Here is a 23,622-nt window from a genome sequence, read left to right as displayed (position 1 = left end):
AAAATATCGATCGATATATAGATTAGGCCTAATCGATTGCTTCATTCGATATAGGCTATCGTTTGGTTAGTTAGGTAAGGTTAACCTAACCTAACTAACCAAACGATATATCAAATGAAACAATCGAATGAAAATATCGAATCGAAAAAACAATCGAATGAGTGTAGGACGTCAAGTAAAGTGCAGCCTTAATTATTGTATGTCATGCAGTGTTAAATTATTCATCGAAAATAATGGTGTTTGTTTAAATGTTCATGTTTTATTTATGTGTTAAGTTATAGAAAGGTTATAGCCTACCATTTCACCTGTATTATTAGGAAGTTACAACCTATACTGTAGTGTTACATCTTAAAAGTTAACCTGGAAATTTGATCCAAACGAGATACTTTTTACATTACTATGTGTTTACTTCATGCTTACTAGGCCTGTAAACAGTCAAGCCTTGGTAAACAGAAACTAGGACTAACTAACTTAACCTTACAGCAGGATCAGCTGACTTCCCATAGCAAGCAGATAAGCGATACATTTTCACGATGATGGAAATGCATTTGACACTAAAATATTTTAAAACGGTGAGCTATCTTATCACTGACAACTTGTTGTAATTATCATAGCATGTAAATAAAACAAACCAATCAAACATTGCACTCTTCAGCTTTAGCCTAACTCACTGGAAGAAAAAGAAAAAAGAAACAACAAACAAGAACAAGAACCAACAATGATTGAACTATTGAAAAAAAATAGGGAAACAGTGTTGCCACTGTTTTAACTACACTGTTCTCATCCTGTTACATGATTTTACCATTGATTATTTACACTCCTAAATTACGTCTTCATTGTGGATCAGCTTAAGATTTCTTTTATCCAGTATATTTTAGTGACTGTTTTGGTTTAATCTTACTAATATTATAAATCTGAAAGTTTGTGAGTTTGTGTGTATGTTTGTGTGTTGCTCAATCACGCATAAACTACTGGACGGATTGGGCTGAAATTTGGCATGATGATAGCTCACATTCCCGATTAACATTAAAGCATATTCTTATCTCAAAAACCCTTTCGGGCTCCGCCCCAGTGGCTCTGTAGTTCCCCATGTTAATCTTATGATTTTTCATATTTTAAAGTAATTAATGAATCTTAAAAGCAACAGCTGTTACAATTAAACAAGTTGGTTCTGTTCTATGATGTTCAATAACATAAAAGTTACAAGTATTACCAACACGGTGCAGCACTATTATTTTTTTTAATTTATGACAACAGCTACTTTCCAACCAAAAGGTGAGTGAGCGTAGCGAACGAACTTCAACCTGGAGGCGAGTTAGTGTAGCGAACGAGCTAACCTGAAGGCAAGTGAGCGCAGCGAACGAGCTCCAACCTAAAGGTGAGTGAGCGTAGCGAACGAACTTCAACCAGGACGTGAATGAGCCATACGAATACTTATGAAGTTAAACGGGGCGAAGCCCGCGGGTACAGCTAGTATACTATAAATTTGTTTGCCATGTCAACAAAAATATTTTAATCAAATAAACCATTCCAATTACATTATAAACCTTCACTTGAACTCCTTTGGTACATACTTCAACCAAGAGGTGCTAGCTCATCGTAAAATGAACACTCCCATACATCAAATAAATTAAAATATGTTTCAGCTAGGTGAGAAGCACGGCGAGAAGTATGCTTAAAAAGGGTATCCGAAGTCAATGATTTTATCAGGTCGTTCCATTTTTCATCTCCTTCTGGCCGCTCACAGTAGTGTGGTCACGTGACCTACTGACAGCCATTTTTCCTAACCTTAAATGTTCTAGTCACAATTAGAGCACTGAGGAAACTGTTGTCGGTCCGTGATTTCCGTAACGAAATGTACAATAGTATGTTTTATCTATGGTCCAATCGAGATCCATGCAGTGGTCCGAAAGGCAGTGCTCCGAAAGGCACTGGTTCGAAAATCATTTTCGGACTACTGCCTTTCTGAGTACTGCCTTTCGGAGCAGTGACTGACCATGCTAAATCTGTCGGACCAGTGCCTCATCTTTGTATTATTTTCGAACCACTGCCTCTCGGACCACTGTCTTTCGGAGCAGTGCCTGAGCGTGCAGATTGTTTCGAACCAGTGCCTTAGCAATGCATTCTTTTCTGACCACTGCCTTTCGGAGTAACGCCTGGGCTCCAACATTGGTTGAGGGAGGAGCAAGAACCGAAGGCGGAGACCCGTTGTAGGGGAAGGAGGGGTGTGTCAGTGGTGGGCGGAGTCAGAATGCCACGGTCATTGACGAGACCTTCTCTGGAGGAATAACCCAGCACCACCACGCCATCCCGAGCGCTTCCGAACCATAACGAATATAGCCGAGGTCCGAATATAACGCCTTGTGTCGTCTGCCTGGAACACAGAGCAAAGAATCTGGAATCGGGACAGCGGAATTGAAATCGGAACGAAACATCGGAGCGATTTCTTCCAATCCAGAGCCTCCTTTGAACACTGATAGAACTAGATTAATCGTTTAATGATGTTATGTAATTAATTATAAACTATTTGCAGACCAATTATTAAAAGTTAAAGAATCCTATGTAAGCTAAACCAATCCTTTAATCTTCTTCAGTATATATTTATCCTTTTAAAAAATCTCCTGGTAGGCCTAGTGTTTTCTGGAAAAATAAATAGTGAATTTCAATCTACCTATATTTAGGCAACAGTTTTACAGTAATTTTGAAAAAAAAAACGTTATAGTTAAATGCAGAAAGCTATGTGGAAATAAATGATATTTTACATGTTCAGACACAATAATAACAAGTAAGTCGATTTTTCGTAAACATACCCCTTATTTTAATTAGGTACTGTTAGTTTTCCTATCCATATAGTATTATCTAAATTTAATTATGCCAGTTGTATAGCTCATTCCGTCTGATGTTAACATTGCTATTATTTTTTTAGCATCTTCTTAATTGAAATCAATGTGGCCTATCCAAAAACACCAACTTACCTAAGATTAGCAATATCCTATTATTAGAATGCTACGGTAATAACTTATTCTCTTTTGGGAAACTTGCTAAAATTATATCCAAGTGTTGGTATTGATTACTATTTATTAGATCTCGTTCGTTTGTTTTTTAAGATAACAATACATTATAGTTTAATGCTCCTGCTTGAAAAGAAAACTTACAGTTACGTTACCTATAGGAAGGAACTTAGCATTTCATTTATTCCCGTAGGAATTAGATTATACAACACAGTATGAATAATATTGATGATGAATAAGTCTTTTTATTTCGGTTGGTCGCCTACGTTTAATTCCTTTAAAGACTAATAAGCAATAACTGGAAACATAAGATAGCAAATGAGAGACACCATAGCATAATACCTAACCAAATGCCAAAATAAATATTTAAGTTAATTAAGTTTAATTCATTATAGGCTACTTTGAATCCTCAAATGAAACTTAATTGGATGCTAGTTTCAATGAGTAAAGCGATTGCTACTGCTACAAGAAAATGAAGTAAACACATCTAAATACATTTTAAAATGTAGGTAGGCCTATTCAATCAAAATTCAACTCCCTTAACATATGTAAAACATAAATAGTTGTTAGGACAAAAAAAAGTCCTCAAACAATAACAAAATTCGAATGTTAAAGTAAACGCGTAAAGTAAATTAATAAAGTGAATTATAATTAGAAAACTGAGAAGATAGAACAAAATTTGACACTCTCTCTCTTCTAATAGTAAGGGGCTGTCGTCAAGATGCTACCCCGGCAACACGCCACCATCTAGAAAGTCGAAGTGTTGGGTTGACTTGTCTGGCCATTTAAGTGTCATAGCAACAGTATAGTAATTAATTATAATATATAGTACATTGTCGTTCTGTCCGCCAGTAATTTTAATACGGGAATATGTTTGATATCTTCATAAACCCCTTTGTACTGCCGTTGATTATGGACGCTAACTGACAACAAGTGCATGTAATTATTATTTCTTTGTACAGAACAGTTACTAAGTTGTTTTTTTTTTTTTTACTACTACCCTCTGTAGTGTTTCCAACTTAGGTTGGGCGTTTGTGTATTGTTAGTTGTAATGTGTTTTTTTTCACCTGAAGACGGGATCAGATTCCAGATCCCGAAACGTTGTGTATTGTTTTTTACATTCGTGATGGAAAATGTCCGCAATAAACCTTTGAACAACATTAACTCACCATCACCAACAATGAACTTCAAACAAAGAAAATGGATTTTATTTACGTAGTAATGCCACGACCCTCTTGGAAGTGTTGGGTGGACTTGTAGGTAAGCATTTAAGTGCCATACCGACAGTATTGTCATTAATCATAATCTATTGTACATTTTCGTACTGTCCACCAGTATTTTTAATACGGGATACGCGGTAATGGGAACACCATTACCGGAAAGATACGGAATCCATCCATCGGCCTCGGTGGTGTATTGGATAGCATGTCGGGCTGTAAAATCTGCAGGTACCGGGTGAAGTGAAAGGTAAAACTCACACCACAGTTAAACATAGATACTTTATTAGCCAAGATCCCAAAAGTAAGTCTATTTGAACACCAATACCAAGAAGACCAAGGAACTGAAACTGATGCTGGACATAATTACAATAGCAATGAAAATGACAGACCTAAAAGAAGTGTAAAACCACCTCTTAGATACAGTGATTCAGATTTTTACAAATAAACTAAAAAAAAGAGAAAAGAGAAGATGTGCTGTTTGGTATTTTTATAATTGCTATCATATGTTGCATATTTGATGTTTGTTTTAAACTCTCTGCTTGTCTTGCTTTCAAAATTGCTGTACTTAAAGTTAATTTTTCATCCAACTGTAAATTTTGAGAAAGTTTATCATCATTTACCCCAATTACTATCAAATCTCTAATTAGTTCATCTTTTAATTCCCCAAGTTTACATCGCTCTGCCAGTTTGTGTAAACTATTTATAAAAGAATCAACAGGTTCCTCCTCAGACTGACGTCTTTTTAGAAATTTAGCTCTCTCATATACAATATTGATTTTGAAACCTAAGTAAGACTCAAATCTACCCTTGACAGTGTCATAACTCTGTAATTCTTCATCTTTTAATCCGAAAGATGTTAGAAGGTCTTCTCCTTCATCTCCTAGACAGTATAAAAGCATATTAACCTGATTTTCCCCACTCTTACTGTCTAATCCTGAAGCTAATCTAAACCTTTCAAATTTTCTTATCCATCTAGGCCATTCAGAAGGTTCCCTGAAATTGAAAGGTTCAGGTGTGACAACCCAGATAGCACAGACATATTCATAAGATATCTGTTAAACATCTAAATTTGTTAGTCAATATATCGTATGGATATCGTAATATAAACCTTTGATATCGTATAAACCTCTTATTTACATTCAGATTTCCGAAAATCAGATATCTAAGAAATGTTCAGACCAGATGTTCTATAAACATATAAATATCGATATCTTTTGGATGTTTAGAATTAAACGTTTATAAAATATCCATAAATTTGATAGTTTGAAGGAAATAGATATCTATTAAACCTCTTATTTACATTCAATTGACTAATTTTGTCATTTAAGAAATGTTCAGGTCAGATGTTCTATTAACATATAAATATCGATATCTAATGGAAGTTTGAGCCTAAACGTTTTAGGGGGTATTTATATATGTCAAATTGTTTACACAATTTGGAGTTTTACTAAAACAATTATTATTACTTTGTAAGTAATAACTAATAGTACCTTAACACAACTTCTTAGCACTGACAATTAAAGTTTATATTATTTGAGTTGACATTTAAGATTTAAATATATATAATTGTACGTACATTACAATTTGGGTTTAAAGGTAAAAATAAAACGGAAGGTTTAAAATTCTGCACTGCATTAAATAATCTGTATTATTAAAAGTCAATTAAAAAAATGTTTGATAAATTAAAGTAAAACAAGAAAATCGCATTACAATTCAAACAATTTATTAAAACACATTTAAAATATACAATCTTCAACAGTCTACACAAACTCGTCGTTTCTCTCCTCTAGTATCGAAGAATTAAATGATTCTTTAGCTTCGCTATCGGGTCCCTCAGTATCAGGTTCCACTGTTGTGTCGCTATCATCAGGTAACGGTCTGAAATAAAAATAGAGAAGAATTAAGTTAAACTAACAAACAACAACCCATGAATCAACCACTTAACGGAGGCTTATCCCTAAGAGGGAAGGAGAAAAGAGCACTTTCGACCAACTGTATAAGGTTCAAAGAGTGAGCTGGATACATAATTTTACACTCATAATATTCACTAATTTCCACAGCACTTGACAAATATTATATTTTTAAAGCTTTTTTTGATCCTGAGATGTCACAATTAATTATTCCACTTAACCCATTGGCCTACTTCGACTAATCGTTCTTGTCCAGCTGCCTGGATGCTACAGAATACTTCTCCTTCTCGTCACGCGTCAGTGCTTGTTTCGGGTTTTCCAATAGGTAGCAGCACGAACTGGGTCACTTTATGTTAATCTAAATCAAGCTATTATTCCTATCTCCTGGTTGCACAATTATTTCAGGATTAGTTTTGCCAACAGTGTCATTTGGAATCTTGATTGACTATAATGAAGGTATAGTAATCGAAAAAATAGTTATGTTCATAATAAAATTATAAATGCCTCAAATTCAATTTTATAATGTTTTAATTATACCTAAAATTAATTTGTCACAACATAACAAAACTAACCAAACATGCTGATAATGAAAAAATCGAATGAAGGTTTAATAAAAAAAAAATAGTTATGTTCATAAAATAAAACTAAAAATGGCTTACATTTTATTTTATTATTGTTTTATTATAAAATTAAACTGTCATAACTTAACCAAACCAACCAAACTTGCTGATAATGAAAAAGATTTAGACAAAAAGTAAGTGCAACCAGCGGGATACGAACCCAGCACCTTTAGATTACCTGCCCGGCACGCTATCACTAGACCACTGAGGCCGATGTCGTCCCATTGTATCATTTCGGTAATGGTGTTCCCACAGCCAATCAGAAGCCTCCAAATGACACTGTTGGCCAAACTAATCCTGAAATAAAAATACAGCCTCCTGGTTTAACCCATAGATCGCCAGTTACACCAGCCTCATCCGGAGGGTTAACTCAAACCTAGTTTAAACCGAGAAATTATTTTGGGGAAAGTGAATCTAGAGTTTAAACCATGATCAGAGTTAAACTTGATTTGGGGAAAGCGGCCCTTAGCAAAATAAAGTGATCCATTACCAAACCATTATAGTTAGCCTAAGTTATAGTATTTTAAATAAAAGAATAAAGAACAAAAAATATAATTTCCCTTTAAATAAAAAAAAAAAAAAAAACATTTAGTCAACACTCTCAAACCTCACTAATACAAAACCATTGACTACAAATATTGGGTTTTATATAAATTAATTTTGTTATGAAACACACACAAAACAAGCTTCAAAATGTACTTAAAATGTAAAATGTAAAATGTATGAAAAGATTAGGCCTACATGCGTGTGGTTTAAAGTCAATGCCAGAATCATTGATTATGCAATTATGTACACTGTAATCTTAACAACCAAGGTTATGGGATAAAGCTTAGAATATCAATTTACGGCCACACCGAATTCAATCTAAGTCAGTGGTTTATGTGGACTGAAATGGATCTAGCGCAACACATTCTGAAGTAGGCAAATGTCCTTTATTCAGTCGAAAGCGGCTGCTTTCTGAAAATAAAAGCAACTTAAGTGGAATACACTTCCAGGGTTAACCCTCAAGGAGCGCTTCACCAGTAAAACGGAAACGGGAGCGGGCGCATGCGGAGTTTTATCCCGCAACACTAAATAGCATAAATTTTACCCATTTTACTTGTTGTTACAACGAAATATTATATGTAAGTATTGAATAACCTAATCAGAAACCTAACTTCTTTGTTAATAACATTATTTATTTAACTTAATATAAGTAATATTTCAAATTAACATATTGAGCAATTTTCTAGTATAAAGGTATGTTACGAGAGAGGGCGCTTGCAGAGTTTTGTTCCGCAATAATGCAATTATACATATACATGCAAACAAAATATATTTGATAATAATTATAAATGAAATAATACATTAAAACAAGTTTATAATGTTGTATGTATAAAATATACACACAGTTTGACAAGAGTGCATGAGGAAATAAACTCTGCCCTAAGGACTTACGCGATAGCGAGCACGCGGAGTAAACCTCGGCAAACTGACACCGTGTCACTGAATTGCAGCTGACAACAAAATGAGGTGGAATTCGGGGGTAAAAATTGCTTAGGAGCATTCCCAGGATGAGGTGCGTGAAGTGTAGAGCTGGACACGACTGCCGACACCCATAATGTATATTTATATTAATGAACACTACAAGTGCGGAGGAAAACTCCGCAAGTGCCCGCTCGAGGGTTAAGTAAGTTAAGGGATAATAGCTTATAATTATTTGGTAAGAGTGTATGCCAAGCCCAAGTTTATTACGTGTTAGGCCAACCCAATAGTGAAACATTTTATGTCCGGGGGGGGGGGGACCCCCTGGCTGCATCCGCCACTGTAAGTCAATGGGTTAATTTGAGACCTAAGTTAGGTTTACACTAGTATTGAAAAGTTCTACACTTACAAAACTTGTCGTTTCTCTCTTCTTGTATCAAAGAATTAAATGATTCTTCAGCCTTGCTATCGTGTCCTTCACTATGAACAGGTTCCATTGTCCAGTCACTATATCTTCAGGTAACGGTCTGAAATAAAAAAACTCTAATTAAAAATTGTCTTTATTGCTTGTCAACTTGATCAATTTTACTAATTCAGGCCATGATTCAGGCCTATTGACAATGCGAATGACTAGGTACTTTAAATTTCCTCATCTTTGAGGGTATTTTTTTTTAGGTGAACAGTTAATGTGTGAGAATATAGGTTAGTATTAACTTATTAATGAGCTGTGAGGTGTAGTCATTACAAATTACAAAGTAACTTAGTGCTAGCTTTTCTGAGTCATTAACCTACCGGAGCCCAATGACTGTTGGAAATGTTATTTTTTTTAAACAGCTAAGCGAGACTTCTAAACCTTGTATAGGTTGGTGTATTTGTAGATGACTAGGCTAACATAAACGTTGCTGGGAGTGATTTATTTATTTATTTATTGCCAACGGATTACACCAATTTACAATAACAATTACAATATAGATACTCATCATGACTGTGATGATGTTTTTCATTTCATTTCATGATGTTGAAATGAAACCCTTGATTAAAATGCACATGCACATCAAATGCAATAAGTTTAACTTAAGTTAGGCATCGTGAAAACAAAAAGAATATAAGTTATGACTTACAACTTAGTACAAAAAAGGGTACCGGTAACTGAGGCTGAGTACAAATTTTTAAGTTACAAATTATAGGCGGTTTACTATTATAGGCCTAGGTACTTTCCTGTTAAAGGGAACATTTATTATTATCGATGATTATTTCTCGATATTTTTGTTTTACTAAACGATCCGTATTCCTTCTGTAATCTTCAAACACATTTAAATTACAAATTAAGGTCTAAGGTAACTTTGTTTTTGAAAAAATAATCGCCTATATTGGATTAGGAAATGAAACTAGCCTATTCTAAACTAACTTACGATAACCAACCAAACTGGTTATAGGCTACGTTAGCGTTTCAAAATTCTGTTTGATGACAGAAAAGGCATGGGAAATAGGCTATCAAACGGAATTTTAAAACGTTATTAGCAAGTTTGGTTGGTTAGGTTAACTTGTAGTTTATAATAAATTCATTTAAATAGGCCTAACTTATATATTGAAAAAGAAATCATTGATAATAATGAATGTTCCCTTTAACAGTAAAGTACCCAACCTTGTTTTAAATCAAACTAAGTTAGCTAAAAAAAACAGTGTTAAAAGTTAACTCATTTGGTTAAGTTTGGCCTACTTAGTCTTGGCCTACCTATAACTTATTGTAGCCTTAACTAAGAAACTAAATGAAGCATAATCAAGATAGGTTATGATAGGTTACTTCCAGGTGTAATGTAGTAGGCCTATGCGTGGAATAGTTTTCCTCAATCTAACATTAAAGTGAATTTTTCATAAGCAAACTTAGGCCTACATAGGCTACATAAATATATAACATAGCCCTATCAGATGCAGTTTCATAAGTGACCCGCAGAACAATCGAATGGATAGGCCTATATCGATTCATAGATTTCATTTGGTTAGTTAACTTAAGCTAGGTTAACCCAAACTTATACCTAATTCAATGAAATATTCGATAAGTTATATTAAAAATTGTATATTCATTCGATTGTTCTGCGGGACAGTTATGAAACTGCAGCCAACCTAGTACCTTAAGTATCATAATATTTTAATAGGCTAAGTTAAATGCCTCAGTTTACATCATACTAGCAATCAATCCTGAATTACTCTACCTAAAATGTAACGATCCGTATTTTTTTCTGTGTTAAGTCGATATATTCAAACGCATTTAAATTACAAATTAAGAACTAGACCTAACCTTTTTTTGGCAAAAATAAAAAAAGCCTATCGGCTATTGGATTAGGAAATGAAACTAGCCTATTGTAAACTATGGGTACACTTCCATATCTGTTGGCACAAACAACCGAATGAGTAATAAGTTATTGATTATTTGATTGTTTAGATCGATATATTGTTTGGTTAGTTAGGTTAGGTTAACCTTACCACATTAACCAAACAAAATTTGAACAATCGATATACGGTAAGTTATCGATCGATATTTTCATTCGGTTGTTTGTGCCAACAGATATGGAAGTGTACCCCTAGGGTGATTTCTAGCCTAGCCTCCCTAGGTCCAAAACACCTCCAAAAAGATACCAATGATACATTAACACTTTAACTCATCTTAGGCCTATTTTATTAATATTCAAGCTAACTTAGGCTACAAAAGGCCTAGGTAGACTTAATAACAATGAATCATATGTAAATATTATTTTAAACGTTAAATTAGGTGTTCAGTTGTGATTATTTGTTGCCAAATAACTTAAGTTTATCACTTTAACTTAGTTAGGTATTACTTGTTACAAACATGGCTTTGTTTCATATTTATTTAGCCTGACCTATAAACCAATCAAATATATTAACAGATATAATATTAAAACCCAGCTACATTACATTAACTTGAATGTTAAGCTTGATTTGATTTGTATCTGCCAGCCTATAAACTGGACCTTAGCCTGAGTAAGTTAGTTCATGGAATTTAACTTCCTAAAACGATGTTTTAACTACTTTTAATTCTGTAATATTTCAATAACTGACTTACCTCATCAGTATCTTACAGACAATTTTCCACTTCCTATACACAAGAAACGACCCTCAGACCGACTCACTGACTGAGAGTGAGAGAGAACTGATTCTGAAATTGAAATTATAACTTCAGAACTTCACTTCTTACTTCTTACGTAAATTAGGTAAACAATACGAAAACCGAACACCGGCTTCAGTCAGATGTCAGATCAATCAGAAAGAAAATGACGAATGGCGGCATCTTCTCTCCTCTACCCCCACCCAGCAGTCCCAGAACTCACCGGTTCAAAGCGCGATGCATTATGGGATTGGGGTGTATATTAATAGACATCTTATAAATATTCTTAGTCAATATTTTATAAACATTTTAAACTAGATATCCATGGGATGTAAATACATCTCCAAAATTATCTTTAGACAAATATATACCTTTTTAGATGTTGATCAGACATATAATTTCAAATATCTTATAAATGTTTAGATTAATATGTCTTATAAATATTTAAAGAACTCTATAAATATCTTTGGACATAAATAAACCAAAATAGATATCTGTCAGACATTCTGTGCTATCTGGGAAGTTGGTATTGAACTGTACTAATTGTACTACTCACTGCTTCAGCCATGCTTAGTTCTTTCTTCTCCACAAAAGTTTATTTAACCTGACACCATGAAGTGAAAGGTAAAACTCACACCACAGTTAAACATAGATACTTTATTAGCCAAGATCCCAAAAGTAAGTCTTCAAGCTCAAAACAACAATACAATAAAAACAAACATCAAATATGCAACATATGATAGCAATTATAAAAATACCAAACAGCACACCGGGTTCGAATACCGCTGGCAGCACCAACTTTTTTATCAAAAGTAGTTTTCATATCAGCAAGTTTGGTTGGTTTGGTTAAGTTATGACGGTTTAATTTCATAATTAAAAAATTGTAAGATTAATTTTATAATTTTTCTTAATTTTATAATTAACTAATAGTAAAGTAAAAATTACGCGCTGTGTTCTCTACTACAACACTGTTCACGGAGGAATTTTGAACTAAACTATGACGCCATCGTTGCCTCACTTATACTTCCCGTAAGTCAGACCCCTACATTTAACACTTGACTTATGATCCTGCACAGATGTAGCATAGCATTGACTTTGGAATGGATTAAAATGCTTGCCCACTCAATATTGCAAGCAGATAATTGCATTTGCATTTACGATACCCAACCGGGGACAGTTCTCTTAATCATTTCTTTTAATAATTATCTACAGCCGAATCAAAAGCATAAATCTACTAAGGGACATGCAGGTGAAATGTGTGCCGGTGCGGCACCGTAGCGAACGCAATTGGCATTCAAATATTTCAATCTGATGAATAATAAAAGAGCAGCGGTGATTGTACTACGTTACCCCGAGATTGGACGTAGTTCCCTGAAACACCCAAAGGTAGCAGCACTGCCTGGATCAGTAGTAAGTGGCTTGAAGAGAGCCACTTACTACTATGCTACTTTGCCACTTAACCAGAGAGCACAGTGTGCTCTCTGCACTTAACTAATAAGTTGGTTCTATGACATGCAATAGCATTAAAAAGTTATAAGGTTTACCAACAGGGTGCAGCACTATAATCTTTTGGGAGTATCGATCGAGCATCCCCGGGCGGGGACATTACGCATTCCTGCGGATATCCTGGGATATCCCAGGTTGACCATAGGACTACTATGGGATATCTTGCATATCCTGTCACAATATCCGTGGGATGTCCTGAGGAGAAAGTGTGCTGTATGGGTGTGACATCAGTCTCTTTCTTGGGGGAACACCGTTACCGCAACGATATGGAGCTTGGCTATGAGCTTCGGTGGCGTAGTGGGTACCGTACCTGGCTGATAATATTATAGTTGCCGGTTCGAATCACACTATAGTCTATAAACTTTTTATCGAAGATTTAGCTTAGAATCTTAACTGTACATCTTTTGTTGGAATTTAAGGTATTTATAATTTTATTTTATGAACAGAATGATTTTTCTATTAGTAAACCTTCATTAGATTTTTCCTTTATCAGCAAGTTTGGTTAGGTTATAAGACAGTTTAATTTATAATAATTTATAATGATTTTATTTTAGAACAGAACTGTTTTTTTCGATTAGTAAACCTTCTACCGATTTTATGTTGTGGGATTTTTATTCGGAGATTAAACATGTTGTTATGTGTTAACATATTATTTTTGTGATGGTTCTACAGGGCAAACCCTTAGAACTAAAGATACAGACGTCAATAAAAAGATCAAGAAAACAAAATTCAGGAAACTTTCAGAAACATCCAGTTGTGTCACCTTTTTCTGTTTAGATTGTAATAATAAATCATAGGTCGTGTATTCAGCAAAATTAACATAAAATGCATTAGTATGCTACTAATTGTAAATATATTATAAACTTGCAGAGTACCCGTCCTTCGTACGGGGTCGGCATATAAATATAAAATGCTTATTGCATTTATACTCAAGCTTTTCGTTCACGGTTTTTTGTTGCTACTTGGTAAAAATTTGCTGTTTTCATAAAAAAATTAAAATTAATAATAGTGCTGCACCCTGTTGGTAAATCTTATACATTTTAATGCTTTTGCATATCATAGAACCAACTTTTTTAGTTGAAACAGCTGAATAAAATCTGTAATTCCCTTTAAATATGAATACTCATAAGGTTAACATGGGGAACTACAGAGCCAATATGGGGCGGAGCCCGAAAGGATTTTTGAGATAAGAATATGCCTATATGTTAATCGGGAATGTGAGCTATTATCATGCCATATTTCAGCCCAATCAATCCAGTGGTTAATGCTTGATTGAACTTCAAACAAACAAACAAACAAATAAACAAACAAACACACAAACTTTCACATTTTTATAATATTAGTAAGATTTTTTACAACAATATAAATTTAAGAGATATATAATCACTTACTATAGCAAATTTATGATTGGATATTTATGCATGGGCATTTCATGATATTTATTTGGCAACATATCTTAAGTTCTATAGAGGTTGCATAACAAATTTGCATTACTCTGCAAATTAATTTGCATTAGAATAATTCCTTCACTAAAAACATTTGCGATTGAAAATATATCCTGGGGAGTATCCCCGATGTCAACTGCCCCTGGTCCTGGTCCTGGTGGTAGCGTAGAATGATTGAGTGAAGTGAGAATGAGAAGTGACTAACCGACACTGTCGTCGCCGCGCCAAAAAGTAGGGGCATGTCAAGAGGTAGGGGGGGGACGGGAGGCTGCTCCCACTCCACACCTGTATAGCTACGCCCATTCGCTGCGAGGGGGAACCACGTTTCGAAGCAGTGCCTGACCACGCACATTCTTTCGGACCAGTGCCTGACCCTTGCATTCTTTTCTGACTAGTGACTTTCGGTGTTATAACTTTCGGAGCAGTGCCTGGATGCACATATTGTTTCGGACCAGTGCCTGGATGCACAAAATGTTTCTGACTAGTGACTTTCGGAGTTGTGACTTTCGAACCAGTGCCTTTCGAACTTATGCCGTTCGAAGCAGTGCCTGACCATGTAATTTCTTTCGGACCAGTGCCTTTCGGAGCACTGACTTTCGGACCACTGCCGCGCTCCCGTCCAATCTAGGCCTATTATTAAGTTTTAACCTATAACTTATAGACGCTGGACACATTCATTAAACTTACTATCAGACATGAAACTTGAAATTGTGTTTGCTGGTACTCGAAAAAATATTGCGAGTGATTGATAGGAATCACCATTGGCTAAAAATCGGACTATGGGAACGGGGGTTTTTATGGGGGGTGTTTTATGGGGTAAAAAATAGGGGTTTCTCATTTTTTACCCTAAAAACAAAAATTTCACAATTTCTTTCCAAACCATTTTGTATAGCTTAAAAAAACAAATAATTAAGCATATTGAAGCGTTATTGTGTGCCTATAATGGTTACGGAGAAAATTTAAAAAAAATGTAAATTTAAAATTCCCACGTTATTTTTATGGAGAATAATTCAACTGTTGTAGTTTGCTTGTTTATGAACATTTTTTGATTGAATTTGGAAAATACATTCATTTCTCACTAAACTATTAACATTTTACAACAAATCACTTTTTTACCCTCCCTGTTGCAGCAAACCTAAGTACTCGTTAAACTAATTCGCACTAATAAGGTTTAAATTACCTGGCTACTGTCTCCGATCCTCGGTATAGTTTTAAGAAACTACAGCTGTTTCATGCCTTACATTGGCACATCATCAGGTTTGGTGAACGCCAGCTTTTCTATAAAATATCCCTCGGAGATGAGATCGTTATGGATTTACGAAAAACATGTAGACATTTACACACACGAAAACACGCACGAAACATTTAAACACTAATAATTGAGAAACTACTGCGAAACAGTGGTAATAATTTAATGTAATAATTTTTAACGATCCAGTGGCCAACCATCATGAAATTAAACTAATTCTTTAAATAGGGAATAAATGTGATATTTTTAAGGAGGCATTTTAGTGTAAATCAAATCAGGATAATAAAAAATTTGCTTAGTCTGCAGTTTTGCAGTGGCGGGGGTATTTACTATATCTTCCAATTCTTCACTCAAAACATTAATTACTTCATCGACAACTTCTTCAACAACTTCATCCACTGCATTTTCGTATTCCAAGTCAAATTCATCCATTTTTATACTGAACAAAAACACTGTGGTGTCACACTGGCCGCCACTAAAACAGTTTCTGTGGCAGCCAGTACTGTCCCCGTGTGTAGGGCTACTGTCTTGACAGTACAGTGGCCGCCACTTGTGGACGCCAGTACTGGACGCCACTACTGTCCCCGTCTGCAGGGGGCTTTAGTAAGTTAAAATACACACGGGACACTGAAAATTGGCGATGCATAGAAATATTTAAAATAAAGGAATTTCACATCAATTGAAATACATGATACCAGATAGCCTACTTTTAAGTATTGTAATCGGCGTAGGTGATGTTTGAAATTCTCTGTGTAGCCCGATTGTATATTGTATATATGTATATTGTCAAGAAAATGAAGTATTTATTTATTGTTCTAAAAACTAATACTAATAAAATAACATGAGAATCAAACAGTGTAATCTTTAATCATACAATAAGTTACTCTACTATTTTTTTATAGGAGGTAACGAATTGTGGATATTTATATACACATGCAGTGTGGATACGATACTCCCTGGTGTGGATGTAATATCCTCACTAGTGAAACTACGACGATCCGCAGTACTATCCTGATAATTAGACCAAATCGTTAATTACAAGGGAAAATGTCCCATACAGCACACTTTCTCCTCAGGACATCCCACGGATATTGCGACAGGATATGCAAGATATTCCATAGTAGTCCTATGGTCACTACGCACTATGGTGCGTAATGTCCCCGCCTGGGGATGTCCCACGGATAAGCTCACAGCATATCCTGAGGTCATCCCAGGGTAGTCCTCAGGACATTCTCCAGGACATATGGGATTTTTATATTGGGAGATTTAGTATGAAAAGCTTAATTATCAGTTACGTAAATTGATTAAATAGTTAGTAAAACAAATATTGAAAAAAACGAGAAAAATTGTTTTGCCTCGGGCGGGTCTCAGACTTGGTACCTTCGCCTTATGAGCCTCATACCTTGCCTCTGAGCTATATCTGTGCTTGATGACTATGAGAGTTTTCAAGTGGTCAAAGAGTAGTCGACAGTTGCAATGGTCGCAATATTTAAAAAATTTTTGATACTACAGTATATAATATGATTCTGTTAATCTCTTTAGGCCTCAATTATTTGACTTTTTTTCTGGTAGTTGGAGAGGATACTGGTATTTGAATATAGATAATTTAATTGCCATTATATTAATACTGTTATAATTGATTGTTATATGATTAAAATTAGTTTTAGATTATTTTATTAATTTAAAGTTAGAATTAAATACACGTTTCACACAACTATGATAGAACCCTAGTTTTCCTGAGCTCAGTGGTAGTATTTTCCTCAGTTTGTTACCGGGACATTATACAGGATATCCAGTGGATTTTGTACAAGTCCCGGGATGTCATGAAACATTCTGGGATATCCTATGGCATTCGTACATATCCCGGGACTTTACAGGATATCCTGAGGTTAACTTACAAATCCCGGGACACGGTTTATTGTAGTATATCCTGTGGATTTCGTACTCGTCCCGGGATTTTACGGGATATCCTGAGGCTAGCGTACATATCCCGAGACATTCTCAGGACGTATGGGACTACTATGGGATGTCCCTAGGATAAAGTGTGCTGTCTGAGGTGGTTTGGATTCCACTATAAACTGTAGGTTCCTTAGTTGCCTTTGACTGTATGGTCTATTAATTAACAGCTTGGTCGAAGGACAAATTTTTGTATTAGTCACTAACAAGACTAAAAGATCGTGCCACCCATCCTATTCACTCTGCAGCAAAAACAGTCGTTTTTAATGCATGTGTTGAGGGTCTAAAGTAGCATTTTTACTCTCTAGGATGAAAAAATCATTTTTAGTCTCTAGGGAGTAAAAATCGGCTGTTTTAAACTGTTGTCAATTTCGATTGTGACAATCGTATCGATCGAAATTATTTATTGGTTGATTTATTAGGTAAGGTTTTAGCACGTAGTATAACACAATCATAATAGACGAAACGAACGAATCACTTATTATAAACAGTTGCTTGTTTCCATTAGCAAATTAAATTGAAAACAAGTTAGAAGTAGTTTTGAGAGGTTACTCTAAATTAAGCTTTGTAACATAGTTTGTTCAAATAAAGGTGCAATATGAAGAAAAATATAGTTCACCACACGGGCAAAAAGTGACTTTTTACCCTCGCTCATTTTCCGACCTCGGCTTCGCCTCGATCGTAAAATTTAACCTCGGGTCAAAAAGAGTCTCTTTAGGCCCTAATGATGAAATATACTGTTTCTCCTGTTAGAGATAGGTAATAAAGAGAGAATACTCTTTCCCCTGTGGTTGAGGGTAAACTTTACAGCGTACGCGTAAAATCCTTTAGAGAATAAGCACCTATGTACAGTTTGTTGAGTGTGTTTTGGTCAAATGTTCGTAGTAAGATATCAATAAATCCTAAATCGCACCTTTACTAAAAAAGAAACAAAGAAAAACATCACACCTACCTACTACTTCACTGCGTTTACCAACAAAATAGACCACTACCTACTGTAATGAGCGAAAACAAATAAGAGATTAGTGAAAATCTAGTTAGACAACAAACCAACGTTACTATGTGTCTCGGCAATATTCATAATAGGCATATCAAATAATTGTATAATTTATCAACAATTTGACCATGATTTGTATTGCAAAATTACAATCAAATACAAAATGTCCCTTGATTATGAGCAGTCTTCTGCGAAAATAATCTTCAAAGTAAAAGCGATAACCGCATCCTTCAACAATAAGCTGGGGTAATCGGTAGTGAAGCACAAGGTCTAGGGGTGATGTCAACCAGAATAATTGTGAGCAGTATTCGTGAAGCATCAAATTGGATTTAAATTCTGTATACGGCGTTTCAACTTGGTAATATACTAAGTAAGATCCTGGAGCCATCGGAAGGACGTACAGGAGTGAGTTTTTTGAACGAAGAATAATTTGAAAATCTACGCACACTTTTAAGCTGTTTAACTTGATGTTCCAGAAGTGAAATTTGCTGATTTTGGTATTTGCAGCGCCTCTCCCATGCCAAATGTTCTATTTTAGTTTCTTCTAATTTGGTTTGTAGAAGTAAATAGCTTTCTACATCCTGTGTTTTATACGACTTGTTGAGATTATTAAAATCCTTATTGATGCGCTCAGCTGCTCTCAATAAACTCTGATTTTGATTTTCTTGCTCTTTGATATATTTACTCTTAGTGCCTTTCTGGTTAATGTCGTACTTTAAATTCACTAATGAAAGAACTGTATCGTTCATCCTTGATTTAACAGACACCAATGTCTGACCCTTTCTTCCAGCAGTTCTTTTTAATTCTTCAAGCTTTTTGCTTTTTCCATCCAAAACATCGAGTTGTTCTTGATTCTCTATGAGTAACTTTTCTATATCAATCGGATGAAGCCATTCTCTCAATTCCATTCGTTGATGTTGCCGTGCCAACACACGTCTGTAATTTGTATACAACGATTTCGAATTGAGTTTAGTTTTCCTCAAATAACGATCACCATCTTGAAGCTCTTGTTCCAAAAACCTCAAGAACTTATCGTGATAAACTTGACCACTTTTTGTTTCAGTACTTTGGACAACAAAACCTTCCAGCGCTCTTTTGCCTTCATCCAAAAACTCTATGTCAACTCTCAGATTTTCTTCCTCTGTTTGCAAAAGAAACTTTGCAGATTCAAACTTCCTCTGGAGCTTCTCCATCGTCATTCTGTTGTCTTCCAGTTCCTTCTCTACGAGGTCTGCCTTGACCGCGGCGCTTATCTTGAAGCCTCCCAATGAGGACTTGGCATTGCTGCGAGAAGCCAATCCCCGCAAGGTACTAGAGGTTGTAGATGTCCTTACTAGCGTATTAACTGGAGACTGAAGACTCTTTGCTGAAGAAACCGAAACCGACCTATCCGTCCTCACCGAACCTCTGACACTCAACTGGGACTCTAGGAATCTTTCCATTCCACTCAACAAAGCTGGACTTCTTTTCCTCAAGTACCTCTCAAATACTTCAACTAACTGTGAAAGAATGAAATTGTCACGTGTCAAAATCTCTGCGTCGTAAGAGATTTCGTCAACATCTTTATATTCCTCGAGATTTTTCATACGCGAAGAAGATGTTGCGCTTGAGCCTACGTCCATCTTATCGTTGCAACAGACAATTAATAATTTTAAAGTACGTATTTGGCCCTTAGCATTAGAATGTTGGGAACTTATTCGAAATATTCAATTTGAGATACAAAAATAAACAAACAACACTTTTGAAAAATGCTGGATTTAACAGATGTTTTTATGTTTATAAGAAGAAATGTCTCTGTTACTTACAGAGAGAAATATTCGGAATGTTTGAAGACCTTGTATTTAGTTAAACCAAAGATTACAATATGTAATCTTTGGTTAAACTAATATATTGAACTAGTGCACCTGTTGCTCGAATTCAAGCAATTGCAAAATATTAAAGGCGTTTTTTTTACGAATAACAGTCCCAATTAAAAAAAAATACTTAATTTTGACACCTCATTTGTAAAATTCCGTCAATTATTAACGGAGGAGTAGTGTTTCGTAGAAATCACCTTCACGTACTATATATAAGGATACTCGTCGTTTAATGGTTACAGTACAATGCATGCATTATTGAGCCAAATGAACAACAATGTATCCTTCATCTTTACACCTTAACTTACTCCTATACTTTCTCAACTTTACTCCTTCTAGTTGATATACTCGTATAATCTTATCTAAACTTTGTCTAATAAAAATATCGACTGCTTCGTTATAGAAAATGGAAAGTGCATGACAGTACAGTATAACAGTGGCACATATCGCTATATGGTTATTAGGCTATCACCACTAGAAAATGCTTAAGAAATAAGTGTAATTTGCCTACGACGTACAAGTTTTCTGAGTAAAGTTGTGTACAGCTTGCTACTATGAAATACACTTACAGCTCAAACAGATTGAGTGGATGTAACGAGTGGTAGCAAATATCTCGATATTCGACGGTTAAGAATATCAAGTATTTTATCGATAATAGGTACTGTAATCGTTTGTTGGTATGACTGATTTAATTTTTTTTGCATTGTAGCAATCTCCAGCCCATATTGATATCTGTTCACGAATATAACAAAAATTTGAAGAAAAATAATATAAAATTAAAAAATAACTCACTGCTTCCGGGGGAGGTGGAGGTTCAGGCTCTTCAACCTCTTGGTAGAACCACAACAGTTTGTTGCGCATGTGAGGGAGGAACAGCTGATTAATCTCATCCAGCTGAAAAAAACAAACATACAGTATTTTAAAATGTCAATTCATTAAAAAAATCACTACAATACCGTAGTGCTTAAAGTGACTCTTTTCGAACCGAGCTCAAGTTTCACAATTATTAACACATTAGCTACCAAGTATACTCATCCCTCAGTTACAGAGAAGTGTGATGGTCGGTAGGGAACGTGTTAAACCATTAATCAACAAATTAAGTCAGAAAACGAAAATACTTTCATGTAAAGATAACCTCTCACAAGGACTTCCACTTCCAGCTTGTTTTGAATTCTGCTAATGTAAATAAACAGCTGTTTAGTAAGTGATTCAATAATTTAGTTTATTATGATTGTGTTACTTTACTGTACGTACATTATACCATCAATATGTTCAACTATTGACAATAATTCAAAAACAAGCTCAAACCTAACTTAATAAACCAATCGATAATTTATTTCGATCCATGCGATTGCTTACAATGGAAAATTGCATACTGTATATTTACAATAGCTGATTTTCACTCCCTATGTACTATAAAGGCTTTTTACTGTCCTGAAAATAAGTGTTTACCGGACGAGTATGGGTCGTTCCCGTGCGAGACGAAGTCGAGTACGGGATTACCATACGAGTCCGGTTCACACATTTTGGACGTGTTACGTACGATAGTTTACGCCATTCTACTAAATCTGTACAAATCCTTATTTATTTCCACCAAATAAAAGACTAAAAATCACTAGTCATATAGAGGTTATGTTTTTGTTTATAACCACTCATTGCCACCCAAATACAACATAATCAGCTGATTGGTGTCCGGTAAAATTCATTATAGTACAGTAACAGTAGTACGCAATGAAACCCGATTTGAATAAGCTGGCGGCAAACAGCTGTTTTCTGGACTAAATCCTTGCGTGGGAAGTTCGTCAAAATAATGTAGTGTGGCGTAAATATCTTAACGTATCTCATAAAAATTAACCCTGGAATTTAAATTACATAACAAAGTGGAAGGCCGCGAGGTGGTGGGGAGTAAACCTTTTCAATTTTGGTGGAGAAGAATCCAGTAGGCATATAGGTGGAGATGGATGCGAACTAATTTGGCAACGAGAAACTTTAACACCAGTGAGTTAGTGGAACAGTTTGACTGGGCCAATCACGTTCTTTCAATTTGATAACAGTCTAGTTTCAACTACCTTAAAATGGGTTTACAGATTTGTTTTTCAAATTTAAAGACTTATGCACTTGCTATGGTCGATTAACTTCAAAGAACTAGTGGACCTGGAGAATTCTTCTAACACTGATATAGCGTGGAAGTCGAGTGCAAGGACGCTGAGTGTAGTTTGACCTTGATGTAAAACTGTACCACTGAATAGTTGATGGAACAAGTCACGTCAAACTGTTCCACCCAAGAACTGCAAGAACACATGACGGACTTTCCTTGGAGGCTTTGCCGATGAAAATTAAGGCTATACTATACAAAATAGTATCTAACAGTACCTACCATGTTGCCGTCGAACACGTGGTCCATGATGTCGGACCTCGGCAGAGCTGTACCGTCGATGAGCAGCTGGAAGGTGAACTCCAGCCGGGGGTCCATCTCCCCGCGACGAGCCTTCCGCTCGCATTCTTCTCGCCTCCTCTGGAACAATTACACGACTATAAGTAGATCGAATAACATGTGATTGCATATGATTTGTTGAAGTATACATCAGCTGATTGTTTGCAACAAGTTGGCGATTTATTTATGCTTCTCTGAAACTATACAAGAGTATGCCTATTGCTGAGGGAAATGCACTCCTGTCTACGCTTATCTATCTATATATATATATATATATATAATAGGCTAAGCCGTTTTTTGTTAATCGAACTCCTCCGTTATTATTTGCCCAATTTTGACGTTAGAGGTCTCAAAATAAAGGTTAAAACGTGTAGTTGTGCCCAACGGTATTAGATTTTTGATAAAGTCGTTGGTAAGGGCGTCAGAGGCCCTTAAAGTCAGTTTTTTCTCCATAAGGATAACATGGGAGATATTTTTAATACTTAACTAAACTTGTGTAAACATACTCAGGATTGTATCTTTACCTCAGCATAACGGTAATGCCAATGATAAAATAACAATCAGTTGTACCTGATTGATCTTTTGGTCAGTCAATTGAATTCAATTATAAGCCTTTGACCGATGGCGATAGTGACCCATTTACACTTGGGGCAATTAAGGCGTACTAGCAAAATATGGAACACACTTTCTCCCATTGGCTTCTCAACAACCCTTATCAAGGGCTAAGCAGTGGGAGCAAATATATTTCACGGGTAAATCGTCAAGGCTGCTGATAAATTACTTGTGGACTGAATTTATTCAGCAATGGGGGTTGTACCTTTTTAAGAGTT

At 35.4% G+C, this 23,622-nt stretch overlaps 2 protein-coding genes across 2 annotated transcripts in view; both read right to left on the bottom strand.

The window, feature by feature from the left end:
• LOC128995692 (dynein axonemal heavy chain 5) overlaps nt 1–23,622 on the bottom strand; it is a 104,438-nt gene that overhangs the window by 76,598 nt on the left and 4,218 nt on the right. Inside the window, exons 2-7 of the mRNA XM_054420710.1 lie at nt 22,736–22,873; nt 21,151–21,252; nt 19,188–20,124; nt 14,506–14,758; nt 6,002–6,109; nt 2,136–2,374 (exon numbers count right to left, since the gene is read on the bottom strand). Coding sequence (XP_054276685.1) covers nt 2,136–2,374; nt 6,002–6,109; nt 14,506–14,758; nt 19,188–20,124; nt 21,151–21,252; nt 22,736–22,873 — 1,777 coding nt within the window. The remainder of the gene's footprint in view (nt 1–2,135; nt 2,375–6,001; nt 6,110–14,505; nt 14,759–19,187; nt 20,125–21,150; nt 21,253–22,735; nt 22,874–23,622) is intronic.
• LOC128993869 (uncharacterized) lies at nt 18,634–20,212 on the bottom strand. Its single transcript, XM_054417928.1, has one exon. The coding sequence runs from the start codon at nt 20,122–20,124 to the stop codon at nt 18,853–18,855; it is 1,272 nt and encodes a 423-aa protein (XP_054273903.1). The 5' UTR covers nt 20,125–20,212; the 3' UTR covers nt 18,634–18,852.

The sequence above is a fragment of the Macrosteles quadrilineatus genome, unplaced genomic scaffold (assembly GCF_028750875.1).
Source record: "Macrosteles quadrilineatus isolate MER2022 unplaced genomic scaffold, UCM_ALF_1.0 Scaffold_5__1_contigs__length_97177068, whole genome shotgun sequence".
In the NCBI taxonomy this organism is placed as follows: Eukaryota; Metazoa; Arthropoda; class Insecta; order Hemiptera; family Cicadellidae; genus Macrosteles; species Macrosteles quadrilineatus.
This window is presented reverse-complemented; position numbering and strand designations above follow the sequence as displayed.

Coding starts and splice junctions, on each gene's coding strand:
- LOC128993869 (XM_054417928.1), bottom strand. CDS start 20,124: ATGGACGTAGGCTCAAGCGCAACATCTTCTTCGCGTATGAAAAATCTC.